The sequence below is a fragment of the Leptopilina boulardi genome, unplaced genomic scaffold (assembly GCF_019393585.1).
Source record: "Leptopilina boulardi isolate dan_hultmark-lab unplaced genomic scaffold, ZJU_Lbou_2.1 LbouV2_347, whole genome shotgun sequence".
NCBI lineage: Eukaryota > Metazoa > Arthropoda > Insecta > Hymenoptera > Figitidae > Leptopilina > Leptopilina boulardi.
This window is the reverse complement of record NW_026137915.1, coordinates 6,806-23,267: the sequence shown is the minus strand read 5'-3', so window position 1 is coordinate 23,267 and position 16,462 is coordinate 6,806. Positions and strand designations below refer to the sequence as shown.

The 16,462-nt window shown below is 31.4% G+C and overlaps 1 protein-coding gene across 1 annotated transcript; it reads left to right on the top strand.

The window, feature by feature from the left end:
- Nucleotides 1–1,616: 1,616 nt before the first annotated feature.
- Nucleotides 1,617–6,527, top strand: LOC127286079 (uncharacterized). The gene is made up of 12 exons (XM_051312374.1): nt 1,617–1,662; nt 4,507–4,602; nt 4,685–4,849; nt 4,942–5,010; nt 5,085–5,159; nt 5,256–5,345; nt 5,420–5,551; nt 5,657–5,737; nt 5,824–5,901; nt 6,000–6,071; nt 6,161–6,319; nt 6,406–6,527. Exons 1-12 carry the CDS (start codon nt 1,617–1,619, stop codon nt 6,525–6,527), a joined length of 1,185 nt encoding a protein of 394 aa, XP_051168331.1.
- Nucleotides 6,528–16,462: the final 9,935 nt, after the last annotated feature.

Genomic DNA, 16,462 nt, shown 5'->3' with positions numbered 1-16,462 from the left:
ATGTGGCATGTTCCAATTTAAGCTATCAACAATTATTGTATTTTTATTTCCTTTTTTTTTGAGTTTGAAGGTATTATAAGGAAAAGAATAAGGGAAGGAAGGCAGTGTATGCATCGCGCGATACTCCTCGAGCGCCTCACACATATGCGTTACGAAGGCTATGGGGAGTCCGTGTCTGTGTGCACCGCATCCACGCTGCGAGACTCTTTGCACCTGCACGCGTAAGAGAGAGAAAGATAGATAGAATTGACGTATGCGATTCTTCTCCCTTCTTAAAATAATACATTCTTCTTAAATATAATAATTGCAATATAATAACCATATTATTATTATTTATTATTATATGCGTAAAATTACCACACAATACATACACATGTCTATCTGTGTCACCTCGGCATACTATGCACTCACGTACACACGATAAAAATAATGCACACGCATACGTGCATATACAATGCATATTCTTTGAAATAATATTTGATAATGATGATTCTAATAAGTAGAAAAATAGTATTGGTAATATATCCAATTGTTTATAATAATAATTATGATTAATTATTAATATTAATTTTAGTAAATGTTAATAACAATGATAATAATACGATTTATCATTATTATAATAGTAAAAAAAAATTAATGAATTAACAATAATTTGCATACTATTAATTAATTAATTACTGCAAATTATAAAAAAAATGAGTAAAGTATAATTGTTTTATTTATAATAATTAATATTTTAGTATCTTTATATAAGGTAAGTACACTATATTATATTTTTCATGCATATATTTATAATATTCAAGCTTGAATATTGGTATTAGATAATTAATATAATTTATAATATGGCATAATATAATATAGTATAAATAATAATATAGAAAAATATAACATAAGATAGAATAAAATAATATATTATAATATAACTGTTTAACAAAGTTATATTATAATATCATACTCATAGATACATTTTTAGAAGCAACGAGAATATAAGTCTGTATGTGTGGAGTATCACTCAACGCGCGCGATTATCGGGGATTCAAATTACATGCCTATATACATTGTGGCATTTACTTGGAGATTTTTCTTAAATGATTTTCAATTATTCTTGAAAATTATTTATTATCATTTTATTTATCTTTAATTTATAATTTCGTTACGATAGTTCGTAACAATCCACCGCGGATTTTTCCGTTTTCGTCCCCGAAAAACTTATGGTCTCGACCACAGCATTCTTTATACTTTGTATATCGACATATAATCTAAATATTGTGTCTACTTGGTGACTCTTCTAAGCACTGCTACAGTATAGGACCCAGTGTCAATGTCTTTGTGCTGATACAAATCAGTTCATTTCGTGAAGTGATCAAGTGCGCTTGTGAAATTTAAAACTTTTGGTATTATTTTATTTTGAACAATTTTGGTGGATATTGGAGGATTTTATTATAAACAATTATTGTAAAAGTGCGAATAGTGCAAAAACTTTGGAAAACTATATATATATTTTTTTTTATTAGTGTAAAAGTGCGGGTGGTGCAAAAACTTTGAAAAACTATATATTTTTTTTTTTTTTTTTTTATTACAAACAATTAGTGAGAAAGTGTGAGAAGAGAGTGAAAATGGCTGGAAATGCGGAAAACAGCAGAGAATTTATGGAAAGGTTTGGTAAGTTTCAAAATTTTCTATTTTTTTTTTTTTTTTTTTTTTATTTCTTTTTACTATTATTCAATTATTTATTGATTGTTTATAACAATCGATAAATATATATATATCTCATTCTCAGTAAGCAAATACACAATCCTTTTAAAAATAGATAATAATTATTATTATTATAAAAAATTTTTTTTTTTTTTTTTTTTTTTTTTTTTTTTTTAACCTAATTTATTTATTTTAATAATTATTTAATAATTTTAATTAATATTTTGTTTATAATAAAATTTTATTTATTTATTATTATTATTTTTTTTTTTATAGATTTCAAATAAAATTAATAATTTTTGTTATTAATTTATAATAATAATTATTATTGATCATTAAATATTAATTAAACAATTTAAAAATATTTCAAGATGAAAATCGTTCATAATTTTGAATTTGCTTTCTAAATGCTATCAAATGTATATTCCATGCTCTTGGAGGGGTATGTATATAGTCGATGCGGCGCCGCATCTTACACTTGATGACAGCATATATAGATATACATGTATACACAGTTCCAGCGCGATGATCATAATATGAACCCAGACACCTTATATTACAAAAAAAAAATATTTTAAAATTAAAACTAAAATATATTATTATTACTATTATTATATTTGTTTAATTTTCTTTTTTTTTTTTTTATTAATTAAATTAATAACATACATTTCATTATAATTTTAAATATAATTAATATTTTTTTTTTTTTTTATTAACAATCGATTATAATTAATATATATATATATATATTTTTTTAAACTTTCTTTAAAATTTTAATTGTTTATAATTTATTAGCAATATAAAATTACTTAATCAAAATATTTTGTAAATGTAAAATTAAAATTGATTAGAATAATTAATTATTTTCAACTTTATTATTGATGTTTTATAAAAAAAATTCTTTGTTCATAAAAATAAATTGACATTTAAAATTGCATTTTTTTTTTGTCTTGGTTCATATATTTAAAGCGCTATTAGGCATGGGTACCATCTATTTAGAGGGGTGCGTGTATAGACAGCTCGGCGCCACGGCTCATGCCTTGTACACAGTATATATATATATAGAGTATACATGCTTAGGGTTTGAACATAGTGACCACAATATAGGATTTAAATGCACAGTGTATATAATGAGTTATATGAATGAATTTCTCCTATATTTTTATCTAATAAACAACATCTATTAGTTAACTAAATTAATTATTAATTAATTATTTATTTAATAGAAATTTCGTTAAAAATTTTAAGTTTACTAAGTTTTGTTTATTTAATAAATTTATTTAATGTTATAAATTTTTAGCAAAAAAAAAATTTTTTTTTTTTTTTATACATATAAAAAAAATTGTTTATTTAACAATTTTCAAAAATTTAATAGTTAAATTTGGTACATATAATAAAATTTTGATAATTATTTAAATTTTAATAATACTTATATTATTATTATAAAAAAAATTTTTTTATTTATCTAACAATTTCTTTAATAATTATTATATTATTATTTATTTATTTATTTTTTTGTTTTAATTAGTTAATTTTATAAAAATTTACAAAGAATTATAAATTATTTAATAAGTGTTTATTTTAATAAAAATTATGGGAATTTTTGTTAACTTTTTTAAAAAATTGTTTATTTAACAAATTTTTAATATTTAATACAAACCTCCAATACTAATTTAAAATTTAGTAAGAATAATTAAAGTATTTAATAAATATTTGGTTCAATAATAATTTTATAAATTTTAGAAAAATTATTTATTTAACAAATTTTTAATAATTACAAAATTTATTTTTATTTATTTATTTCTTTGTTTTAATTAGTTAATTTTATAAAAATTTACCAAGAATTATAAATTATTTAATAAATGTTTATTTAAATAAAAATTATGGGAATTTTTGTTAACTTTTTTTTTAAAAAAATTGTTTATTTAACAAATTTTTAATATTTAGTTATATAATAAAAATTTACCAAAATTTATCTGATTTTAACGTATTTTTGTTTAGTTATCGAATTTTTACGAAATTCAATAATAATTTTTATTACTTTGAAAAAAAAATTGTTAAAATTAAATTTAAAGTTGGTTCAATGTAGGATCTATGTCGGTCGGCCTATCTAATAACAAATGCTCAATCTGTCGCTTGACTACATCCCCTCTATGTAGGCTAAGTAATATAGGACCTCTATAGAAGATATATATATGCGCTATGTAGGCCATAGTATGTAGAATCTATATAGGACTTAAATGTATTATTGACGTAGGTCAAATGTTCTAGAATGTATATGGGGTTTTTATGTGATTTCTATATAGGCCTAACAATATAGAATCTATATAGAAATTTTGAGGAAATCCGATATAGATGAATATAATATAATCTATGTAAGACTTGAAATCATTTCGAATTAGAAAGAATAATAATTGCATTATTATTGCAAAATTTTAATTATTTTATGTCCCCTTTTTTTTTTTATTTATTTAACAATTTTTATAATTATCAGGTAATTTTTTTATAATTTACCAAAAATTATTAATTATTCTAAAATTGCGCTTTATTAGTAAATTTAATAAATTTTGTTATAATTTTTATTATTTAACAAAAATTGTTTATTGAACAATAAAAATAGAAATTTATCAATTTTTTATTAAATTTGAGATAATTATTATAAATTACAATTATTTAATAAAACTTTTACTAAACTTTAGTAATAATTTTTATTTAAATTTTAATATAATTGCACTATTATCATCAAAATTTTTTTTTTTTTTTTTTTTTTTTTTTTTTTTAATATATGAAAAAAAAAACTTTATAACCTAGGGATTTTGTTAGTTTTTACAGCAAGAGCTGAGGAAGGGGTGGTTTCCGCTGTGTGTTCTCACACCGGTATTAGATACCGCTTTACGATTGAAGAGGGTAAGTACTGTGAATAAGAAAATAAGGTAAGAAAAAATATACATATATACACATACACATATACATTTGTACTTAATTACAGACGGATGGCATTGGTATAAGGCCAATGAATATGAAGGTGCAAGCGATGCTGATGATGAGCGCGGTGAGGAGGAAAGGATAACGGTCGGGTGCAATATTGCAGCCCGCGATCGCAGCCCCGGCTCATCACGCCCGCCCAGTCAGGAGCACATCTTGCCCCCCACATGTAAGTATTATATATATATATATATATATTAGAGAAATATTTTTAAATTCAATTGTATTTATTGATTTTTGTGGTTTATTCTGGATTTTTAGTGGAGGAACCGGTAGGTGAAGATTGGCCTGAAGAGAATGGCCTGGCAGGTGATGATCTGCCTATAACAGGTAGGATATTGTTAACGTAAAGCCCATACGTGTATAAATTTTAGACATGCATATTAATACTTTAGTTTTTATAGATCGAGCTGATGAAGATGTTACATCTCCGGATGTAAGTGACATTGAGTCACGAAATTGCGAAGAAGATTTAGAAGGTAACAAAACCTCTTTTTTTAGATGAAAAACATATACATAATTATGGGTTCCTATATATGCATATATATACATTTTTCTTTTTTTTTTTTTTACAGATGAGGCAGAAGAAGAAGACGAATCGGAGAATGTTACGTCTCCAGATGTGAGTGACATAGAGTCACTAGGAGATGACATATTTGTCGAAGGTGAGTCGTGAATATTATATATTAAATACACATTTGGGTTTATATTAACATTATTATTATTTTTTTTTTTACAGATGATGTTCAGGGAGCAAGGGCTTTGACTCCCCCCGATATGCCCGAGCTTGTTTCTTGGGCAGATGAGTTTGAGGGAGCAAGGGCTTTGACTCCCCCCGACATGCCCGAGCTTGTTTGTTGGGCAGATAACGGTATGTTTTTTTATCATTACATGTATCCTTATATAAATTTTTGTATAACACTTGTACGTCTTTTCTGACATTCATACTTTTATTCATTCAATTTTTATATTACAGCTTATGGTTTTGCAGCCCAAGCTTTGGGTCGGAGTATAACTCCGCCCGATATGCCCGATCTCTTTTCGTGGGTGGATAATGGTAAGATATATATATATTATTTATTTATCATATTCGTATGACCTTTTTATCATTCATTCTTGTATTTATTCTATTTCGTTTTATAGGTGAGGGTCGAGCAATGCGAGGTTCGGGTCGGAGTACGACTCCTCCCGATATGCCTGAACTAGTGTTGGCGGGCAATGGTAAAAAAAAAAATTTATCTTCCTATACATTTTATATCACATTTGTACGCCTTTTTTTTTAACATTTATACTTACATTTATTCTATTTTATTTTACAGATTATGGTCATTCAGCACGAACTTTGGGCAGGAATAGAACTCCTCCTGATCTCATGATGCCTGATAATGATGGTAATAATAATTTTATTTTTTTTTTACAATAGTATTTTAATTATTTATAATTTTAATGATTTGTGGTATATCTTTTATTAATTTATTAGGTTGGGTACCATTCTTGCGTCGACAAGAGCTTCTTCCTGAGCTCCAACACTTTGAGAAAGTGATTGGAGTTCTTTTGAAAATAAAATTGAGGGGGGAGGACGATGATACAGCCGATTACCGCATAATTTATCAGGAGGAATCTGACGCACCCCCTCCGTGTTAGTAAATCTGTTTATAAAATATATATAATATATATATAGGTACATTCAATAAGTAAATTTTGTTTTCTTCTTCTTTTTTTTAGATTGGTGTTTTGGGCCCACTAACCCCTACGAAGAATTATTATGCGTAATTCTTCAGTTGCGAATTGTGGAGGCAATAGGAACTCGAACTGAGTATCGCGTAATTTACGGATTCGACGATTAATATATTATTTTTATTTTATTTTATTATTATTAAAAAAAATTTTTTTTTATTTTTTTTTTAATTAATTTTTTTTTTTTTATTTTCTTGTTTAGTTAATAATTGTAAATTTATTATATATATATTATTATTATTTTATTTTATTTTAACTTTAATTTGTGTTATATGGACTCATTTTCATCTAGAATTAATATATATTAAGTTCTGAGCAAATGTCCGGTTGTATGCGTGTGTGTGTGTGTCACAAAATATTGTGTACAAATTATCTCAAAAATTTTAACGGATTGTCTTCGAATTTTGTATGCTAAAATCTGACACAGGATTTACGGATATATCCAGAACGTTTTGTTTTTTTTTTTTTGTTTTTTTTTTTTTTATAAAATTGTAAATAAATTCACACGGCATTTATTCACACATATGCATTTACTCGCATTCATTCATTCACACATTCACACATAATCACTCATAAAAAAATGTATTTAGAAAATATATATATATTTTTTTTTTTCAATAGCAAAGAATGTTTGTTTGGTTGTTGTTTTTGTTTTATTTATTTATTTATTTATTATTATTATTATTTTTTTTTTAAGAATAGTTTAATTACTTATTCATCTCCACTTCCAGTAAAACTTTCCTGTTTTTGATTCTTTTAACTGAAAATTTAAACTTAGGGTATGACTGTAGCAGCAATTAGAGTGAGTATAAAAATCATACATATATATATATACAAAAAATTTTGTCTTTTATTTGTTTTAACCATAGTTATTTTTGTAGAATTTCATCGCATGTAGTCAACATCGTTGCACTGATCACAAATTTTTTACCACTCACATCGTTAGAACTGAGAGGCCATTTTCTTTATTAAACTACACTTGACACATGGAGATTCTTTTACTGATGGAGAGAACTGGAGCTCGTATATTTTATTTTGAATGGGGAAAACTGGAATTTGTTGTAGAGTTCAGCATCGTATTTGGATAATTTTTGGGACTATTTGTAGAAAAACAAACAAAAACTCGCTGCATTGTTGATGAATGTTGACAAGATGAAAATTATATGCACTGGTTCGTATAGTTAATATTCACTTAATTCATTATTGTTTTGCTTTTTCTTATTATTTTATTTTTGTAGGATTTCTTTTTGAAAAATTGGCTTCGGTTTCCTGTTTGATGATGGTTTGTATAGTTTTATAACATTGTTTTTGATTTTAATTAAAAGTTTCGTGAGAGTAATTATAAATTTTCTTTTAGCTACTGAAGATAATTTTTCAATGGTATGACTCTTTTGTTGAACGGGAATGAAATCTGGGTCGTTTGCTGGATCTGATGCAGGACACATTTAATTTTGGAAGGAGCAGCAGGATTCAGCATCGACTATTATTCAGACAGAGACGTCAAAAGCAACTCTGTCCTGGAGCATCACATGAGGCGCAGGTGGAGGAGGCGGTGGAAAATTGTTGTTTCTTCTACGTCTGCTAGATATCTTTCGATAGCATAGGTAGATATTGCGAGACAGGATCAGCATCAATAGCAATAGTATAACCTTGAATCCAATGGCGATGTAGTTTTTCACATCTAAAATGCCTCCTATTAGTGGAATTTCCATCCTTTCTTTGCCGTGGTGAAATATTCCAGATAGTTTTTATTGAATGGGATTTTAGACCTCCTATTTTTACAGAAGAAATAAATGTTAGAATTGAATTTAAATGAAAACAGTGTTTGTATTTGAATTTCTCCAATACATACTGACATTAGGACTGATACTATTCACACTCGTTTGGTCGTACATGCGTATCTGACATTCCGAGTTCCTTTTCGTAATAGGTAATAGTTCGAAAATGCCCTCCAACGACTAACGCTTTCCTGAAGTGAGTTTCGAACAAGCTTTCTATAGTAGATTGTCGCCAGTCATTTTCATTGTAACGTTCTATGAAATTATGGTCTATATATTCGAAATCATCTTTTAAATACCAAGGATAGGGTATGTTTATAATTTGATATTTTGACTCTTCTGCTTCTTTAAACAATGGTGGTAAATCAAAACATGAACACAAACAACTTGTAAATCTCCTATTTATAGGTATTTCATGAAAATCAGTTATTCCTATTTTGTTTAGTTTATTTTTCCTAGCTTTGTGGATAGGTGTCTTGAATGGGAGAGACAATGGGAAAGAGACGTGTAAGCATTGACCATCTGGTAGAAATTGTAAAGGCCTAAAACAGCAATTCATGTTGTTTATTAGATAATATATCCAGGAAGAAAAACCCATATCTAGACCTATTTGAAGAGTGAGTGTATTACTGCTTAGAATAACATACACTACATAATTATACAAAAGGCTTTTTGGATCTATGATTTTAATAGATCTTAGTATAGCATAGAGATTGGGATATAGACAAATAAAACCAGATTTTAATCGAAATATTGTCCTTTGTCCAGAAAATACTTTTACTGTCAATGATTCGAGAATTTCATTGTCGGATTCATCATAAATGATCATTGTTTGACCAGCAACTCTAACATCACGAATATTTTGAGCAGTTTTTAGACAATCTAGCAATATGGCATTATATGCTAAATTAGCTAGTGTTCTTGGGATTTTCCATGATTTTTCGAAATCCTTTAATAATCTTTTGATAATTAATGGTGGATTTTTCCGACTAATTTCCGAAATAGGGACATCTTCTACATTGGGAAGCAAGACTTCTAAAAATTCACTCATTTTGAGTTATATATATATATATATATATTTTTTTTTATATATACCTAATAATTAAACGGGATGTTGAAGATAATATTCTACAGTTAGGTTTGAAACTAATCCTAATGTTATAGCAGTTTTAGTTCCAATTATTGCAGAATTAAATTGAAAAGATGATTCCGTATTAGGGTCTATAACTAGAAAGAAAATTTTATCACCGTTAACTTCTAATTCTACACTTCCAACTACTAAAAGAAATTCGTTTCCTATCTTCTCTATAGAATGACTAATATTTTCATATTCCACGTTTAGAAGATTTACAGAAATAAAATTGTGTTTTGTTTTTAGAGATAGTAATACGTCTATTTCGTCTACAATTAAATCTGGGGACATCAGCGTTATATATTCTTCTCCATTTAACACTATTTCATCCTCAAAATTGGCAGGTGGCATTTTCAACGCTTAAGTACATATTGATTTTTTTTTTTTTTTTTTTTTTGTACTCCTTACACAGTTTGCTTCAATCTCTTCACAACCTGATAAAAGAGAAAGATTTTAATTAACAATATGCCATCATTAATTTATCTTTATGTTTTGAAAATCTCTCGTTATTTTCATCTTCTAGGATTACATTATTATTTTGAGTAAATCCTACTACGGTATAAGGACCTTCGGCTCTCTTATCGAATTTATTCGCTCGGATTTCTTTATACGCGAACACCTTGTCGCCAATTTTCGCTTTTAGAGGGCGGGCAGTCCTATCATGATATTCTTTAGACTTTAGTTTCGCTTGGACAAGATTTTTGGCAGCTATTCCCTGAATTTCGCTCATTCTAGTTATAAGTTCTTTTAAATAGGATCCATAAGTCTCAAGCTCTGGTCCTTGGGGAAATGAACTTGGAATTCTTGCTAGTTTTCCGAAAACCAACTCGTAAGGAGTGAAATTAGTTGCCTCGTGAACTGATGTATTATAATTAAACATCGCAAAAGGTAAAAGACGATCCCAATCGTCAAAATCCTCAGCATAATGTTTAATAAAATCTGTCAGCTCAATATGGCTTCTTTCTAATGCTCCATTGGTTTGAGGTCTGTAGCCAGAAGTGGTAATTTGTTTAACTCCAAAAATTCTTTCCAATTTTCTCATGAGTGAACTTATAAAACTTCCTCCTCGATCAGTAAGAACACATCTAGGCGCTCCAAACTGAGAGAATAAATGAGTAGCTACTGCATGAGCGATTGTGGTTGTTTTTATATCGGAAATAGGGACTGCTATACAATATTTACTGAAATTATCTTGCATAGTGAGAATATACCGATTCCCATTTGGAGTAGTAGGTAACTTTCCTACGGTATCTAGGGATACTTTGTCAAAAGGGCCTGCAGGAGTATCGGTTATTATCATTGGTTCACGAGTACGAGCTCTAACTAATTTATTTTGAAGGCAACTCTGACATCCTCGTATAAATTCTGTTATTTCATCTCGCATTCGAGGCCAAAGGTAGCGTTCTCTAATTCGTCTATATGTCTTCGTTATCCCCTTGTGACCTGCTAGTAGACTTTCGTGATATTCCGAAATAATTTTTGGCCTCAATTCTGGGGGTGGAACTTCAATTTTTCCGTGGCACAATATCATAGTGATATCGCCACCGCGGAATATTTTTGTTAATAATTCTGTCATTTTACCTTGGGGAAGGGAACCTAACAAATCACCTGTATTTGCCATACGACATGTAGATCGAGTATCTCGGCTCAAAGCTAATTTAAGATTTTTCAAACCTAGAATTACATTTCGCCAGTCAATTTCGTCATAATGTCTTTGTTTAACAATTATTGAATAGGTACAATATCGTCCACTAGGGGTAATAAGTATCTGACCTATTTTTGGTCGTTTTTCCTGCAGTTCTTGAAGATCGATTCTCTCGGTTGCCACTAAAAGTTTTGAAATAGCATCAACTGGTTCACAATCTTCTGACATGAAATGAGCATAATTGTCTCTTTCATATGTTAATGGTTCTGACCATTTTTGAATTACGTTATTTTTAGTCAACACGTCTTTCGTTATTTTAAAGTCATTGTCGTCACAAGTATCAGAAAAAGATGGGGAATCATAATACGGAATACCTACACCTTTGGAAGATTTTTCTATGGGTGTACACTTTGTTCCCGACACATTATCATTAGTTTTTTCCTGTAGTCGGCGTGGCACAACACTAGATTTTTTTCCCATTTTTGAACCATTTGTTTTCATGTAGACAAATGGAGTAGATTGAGCATCAGGAATGACGGAAAATCCAGGTGTTTGAAATATTGATCCTTGCCATTGGGAATAATCCTTAGCGGGGGAATGCATGACATCTGGATCGTCCCTGAAACGTACTGTACTCTGTCTTCCTTCAATTTGTTTAGCAGGTAATGTAGGCGAAGGTCGCGGCGAATTTTCTATTTCAACATTTGAAACTTGGCGCTTGTTGTAATTGTCCAAAAATTTTCTTATCCTTTCTGTGAATGCATCATCTTCGACATCACTATTTTGGCATGGATCCAGGGCTTCTAGAGTATCAAGGAGTTCTTCGTCATTTTCACCTTCCGATACATGCGTTAATTCTGGACGAGTAAATTCTTTATCCATTCCTTCGTGGTCCCATGCTAATGTTAGGTTAGTTTGATCGAATCCTCTATTTTGCATTGACTTGTCAAATTGCTGAAATGATTTTTCTAACCCACTTTTTACTTTCCACACTTTGACGTCTGATTCTTCTTCTGTGCTTCCAATCGGTTGGGGAGCAATATTAATAATCACATTTTCAAGATCACAAATTCCTTCCTCTTTTTCTTCTTCGATTTCAAAATCGTCCATGATTTGTTCTTTATTGACACCTTCTTTTGCTAATTGATCGGCCATTTCATTACCAGTTAGGCCTTGATGGCTCGGTATATGTTCCCAGACAACGTTTAAGGGTTCTAAAGCCTTTATTAATTTTTCAAAGGCAATGCGATTTTTAACAGGTTTATTTTCCTTAGTCTTCCATTGATTTAGTTTCCATTTTGGGATCCAATCCGTAACACTTTGAATTAAGAATTTTGAGTCGGTGTTAATCCTCAGATTTCGGATTCCTGCTTCTTGAGCTTTTAAGGCGGCTACAGTTGCTGCTTCTATTTCAGCTGCATTGTTTGTTTGTCGACCCTTGGATCGCTGAGAAACATTTAAGGGGTGATCATGACCAAACCAAATACCTATTCCAGCTCTTGGTTCTCCACTTCCGTTGAAACTACAGGCGCCATCTACATAAACGTCTGTATAAGTGTTTTTCGCTGGGGAGAACAGAGGAATAGTGGTTTGAATTTGATCCTCGGAACCTACTATTTTTGGACTCGCCTGTTTCTGTTTTGGGGTTATTTCTACACTAGGGAAACCGCTATGACTTTTTCTGAAAACTGGGGGATCAGAATCTTCATTTAATTCCTCATCTGTTGTTGTTTCGCTAGAAGATGATGGTTTTTCACTAGAAACAGGGGTTTCTGGATTTGGAATTTCCCTTCCTCTAGTTAGCCTTTTTGCAATACAACTCTCGTTCGGATCGACGAGATTTTTAGTACCTCGAGGTAAGGTAAATGTTTGATCCTTTCGTTCATCTCTCTTGGTACTACCTTTAGGTCGACCCGGCGGATTTTTACCTGTGGAGAGGGGTTGCTTAGGAATCGTTGATTTTATGAGAGTTTTAGGGAGAGGTCTTCGCATTCTTACAACTTGTGATGGATCACTTAAGGTTCTTTTATAATTAGGATTCAAAATATTTGTTTTTGGCTTTTCCTTATACCTTGCAGAAGTAGAGGGCTTTTCACTATTTGAAGAATCCTTTTTCGCGCACTTTTCCTTATTATCCTTCTTGCTAGATTCGCTTCGCGTTATGGGTAAGGCTCGATATTGCACGGATTGTTTCTTATCTATTAACACGTTCATTGGAATCTGATCAGGATTAGGAGTTTCACTTTTCGCACTAAGGTTCGAGGATGTAGATTTATCTGTATCTGCGTCCGTCGTCACGTCGCTTTGATTGTCTTTTTCTTTTATGGGACTGTTTGATAATGCTTCTACAATTCTGTTAATTTTACCTGGCTTGTACTCGAATTTATACACGTAATCTTGAAGACGTAGCCTCCACCTGTGTAATCTCGCACCTGGATTTTCAATATAACTCATCCAGTGTATCGGTTCGAAACCGCAAGCTAGAATAAATTCTCGACCATATAGATAAGGTCGAAAATTTTCTACGGCATATAGGATCGCAAGGCATTCTTTTTCCGCTTTCGGATATTTTTGTTCATTTTTATTTATGACCTTTGAAAAATAAGCCACGGGTAAATCGATTCCGTCGCATTCTTGAGTTAAAATAGCACCTATTGCACGCTCAGATGCGTCGGTAGTTAATTTAAAAGTTTTCGTAAAATCAGGATATTGTAGAATAGGTTCTTTACAAAGATGGTTCCTGAGTTGACGAAAAGCTTTTTCCTGATCATCAGTCCATTTCCAAACAGTTTCTTTCTTTAAGAGGTCTGTTAATGGATTTGATATTTTTGCATAATCTTGTATAAATCGCCTATAATAACCGGTTAATCCAAGGAATCCTCGAAGTTCCTTGATAGTGGTAGGATGGGGAAAATTCCTTATCGCATTTATTTTATTAGGATTAGGTTTTACCCCTTCTGGACCGATTATATGACCGAGATATGCTACTTCCGTTTTTAGAAATTCGCATTTGTCAGGTTGTAATTTTAAGTTTGCTTCACGGAGGCGATTAAAAAGCCGTCTAGCTCTTCTATCATGTTCTTCTAAAGTGTCGGAATGAATAATGATATCATCTAAATATACGAGAGCTTCCGTATCAAGCATACTGTTTAAAACGTTATTTAATAATCGTTGGAATGTAGGAGGGGCATTCTTTATTCCCATGGGCATACGCTTATATTCGTAATGAGCGTTGCCGGTAGAAAAAGCTGTTTTAATCCTATCGTCAGGGTGTGTTTCTACTTGATGGAAACCCATGGCTAGATCAAAAACTGTAAAATACCGCGCAGTGCCCAATTTTTCGAGCAGGCTATTTATATGGGGTAACGGGAAAGAGTCACCTATAACTTGCTCGTTTAGTTTCCTATAGTCTACAACAACTCTCCATTTCTTTTGACCCGAAGCATCGAGTTTTTTGGGAACGATAAGAACTGGGGAATTGTATGGTGAAGTCGAAGGACCAATGATTCCACAGCTCAATTGTTTTAGGAGCTGCAGATCCATTTGTTCTCGAGCTTCATGAGGACACCTGTATTGTTTTCTAGTGATGACTTTGTCATCTCTTGTTGGAATTCTATGCTGAATTAAATGGGTACATGACAAAGGTTCCCCATTCAAGTAGAAAATGTCAGCATAGTCTTCTGCCCAACCGTAAACAACTTTTCTTTCTTCAGGGCTCAGATGTGAAACGTAAAGGGCATTTTTAACCTTTATAACTCTATCAGAATAACCATTAACATTTTGATCCTGAAGTTCCTCTAGTTCCGAATCTGTTAATTCTTCTCCAGGAAACTTGCAGAAATCAAAAGGTATTAATTCTTGTGGAGTTAGTTCAAGATCAATATCCTCTTCAGTGGTATTGATAGCCACTGCATGACATACACCATTGGTATTGGTAACCACTGCTTCACCAAGGTAAAGTCCTTCGGGTGTAGGTACTAGAGGTAAATAACCTTCTTTTAGGCCCTTGTTAGAAACGTCGATCGCGATTGGTTGTCTAGTCCTCGCTTTAATTCTGAGAATTCGAGCAAATGGTTTAATTTCAGGTTTCAAATTTTGTTTCGATTCTTGTGATTCTAAATCTACGAAGGGTATAGGAGTTATAGGATCCGAGATTGTAACTAACGCATTATGTCGAAACGATATTTGAGCTTGCTCTTGACGAAGAAAAGGTCTTCCTAAAATACCTGATGTGGATATCGGAAAATTATTTTTAACCACGTGGAATTCGACTGGATTTTTCTGAATTGTAAGTTCGATAGTTCCCAGAGTCTTAACGGAATGATTTGTTATTCCTGTAATTTCAGCGCTGTTTTTGACTGCAATTATTAGTTCCGGGTCCAGAGCATTCAGTTTAATCAAATTAGTATCTGATCCAGGATCAACTAAAAATTTGATTTTTGGATGTCTAAACTCGGGAGCAGTCAATTCGACTACTGGGGAGTCTTCGCTCCTAATTCCGACTCTAAGGATTTTACTGAATTCTCCGCGAAGTGTACCGTTTTCGAACGCTGGAGGATCGGACTCGCCACCGCGTCTGAGCGGCGAGTCTGTTGGGAGTTTAAATTAGTTTGAGGTCCTGGTGATAATGACCTTGGGGGTGTGTTGCCACCTCTATATGGTGACATCACCTGCGGTGTTTGAACAGGTGCTTGAAATTGCATCTGCTGCGGGTATTTCGCAGCCTGTGGATATTGATATGGAACAGACTGAGATTTTTGAGGCCACATTGATTTGTAAAACTGGGCCAATTGTTCGGGCGTGAGTTGAATCAGATTTGATTTGTTTGTTTCAGCATTTACTTTTTCTGACCGAGAATCCTGAATTAGTTCGCGGGTTCTTTTTTCGTTTCCAATCTCTAACTGTCGCGAATATGGACTTGGCGAACGTGGTCGATCTATATTTCCTGTACGAGAAATGTGATAGGATGATGACCTAGATCTTTCTGAATACCGTTGTCTTTCTTCTGCGCGTAACGCGTGTTCAAAAGCTTCGGATAGGTTTCTCGGGTTTCGTGTGTCAACGAAAATTGACATTTCCTCAGGAAGACCCCTTATGAAGGCTTCAAGGGCACAGTCAATTATTGGCTTGATCATAATTTCACTAACAGATATATCATTATCTTCATCATCATCGTTAACGCGTCGATAACGTGCACCATACTTTTCTCCAAGGGCATGTTTCGCACCGCTAATTAACCCTTGTAATCTATCATTATAGTCACTGACTGTTTCCGTTTGTTTCATTCGCAAATTAATGATACTTTCAAAGTACCATTGGTATTTTTTTGTAGAGGCAAAACGTTTTTTTAAGTGAGTAATAAGGTCGTCGAGTCTATCAAAGGTTTTATCTCTAACACTTTCTCGAGCAGGTCCTTTTAATTTACCAAGAACTGCTTTTATAAAAGCCGATTCACTGTTTTCGCTTATGAATACAGCACCGTTTAGCACA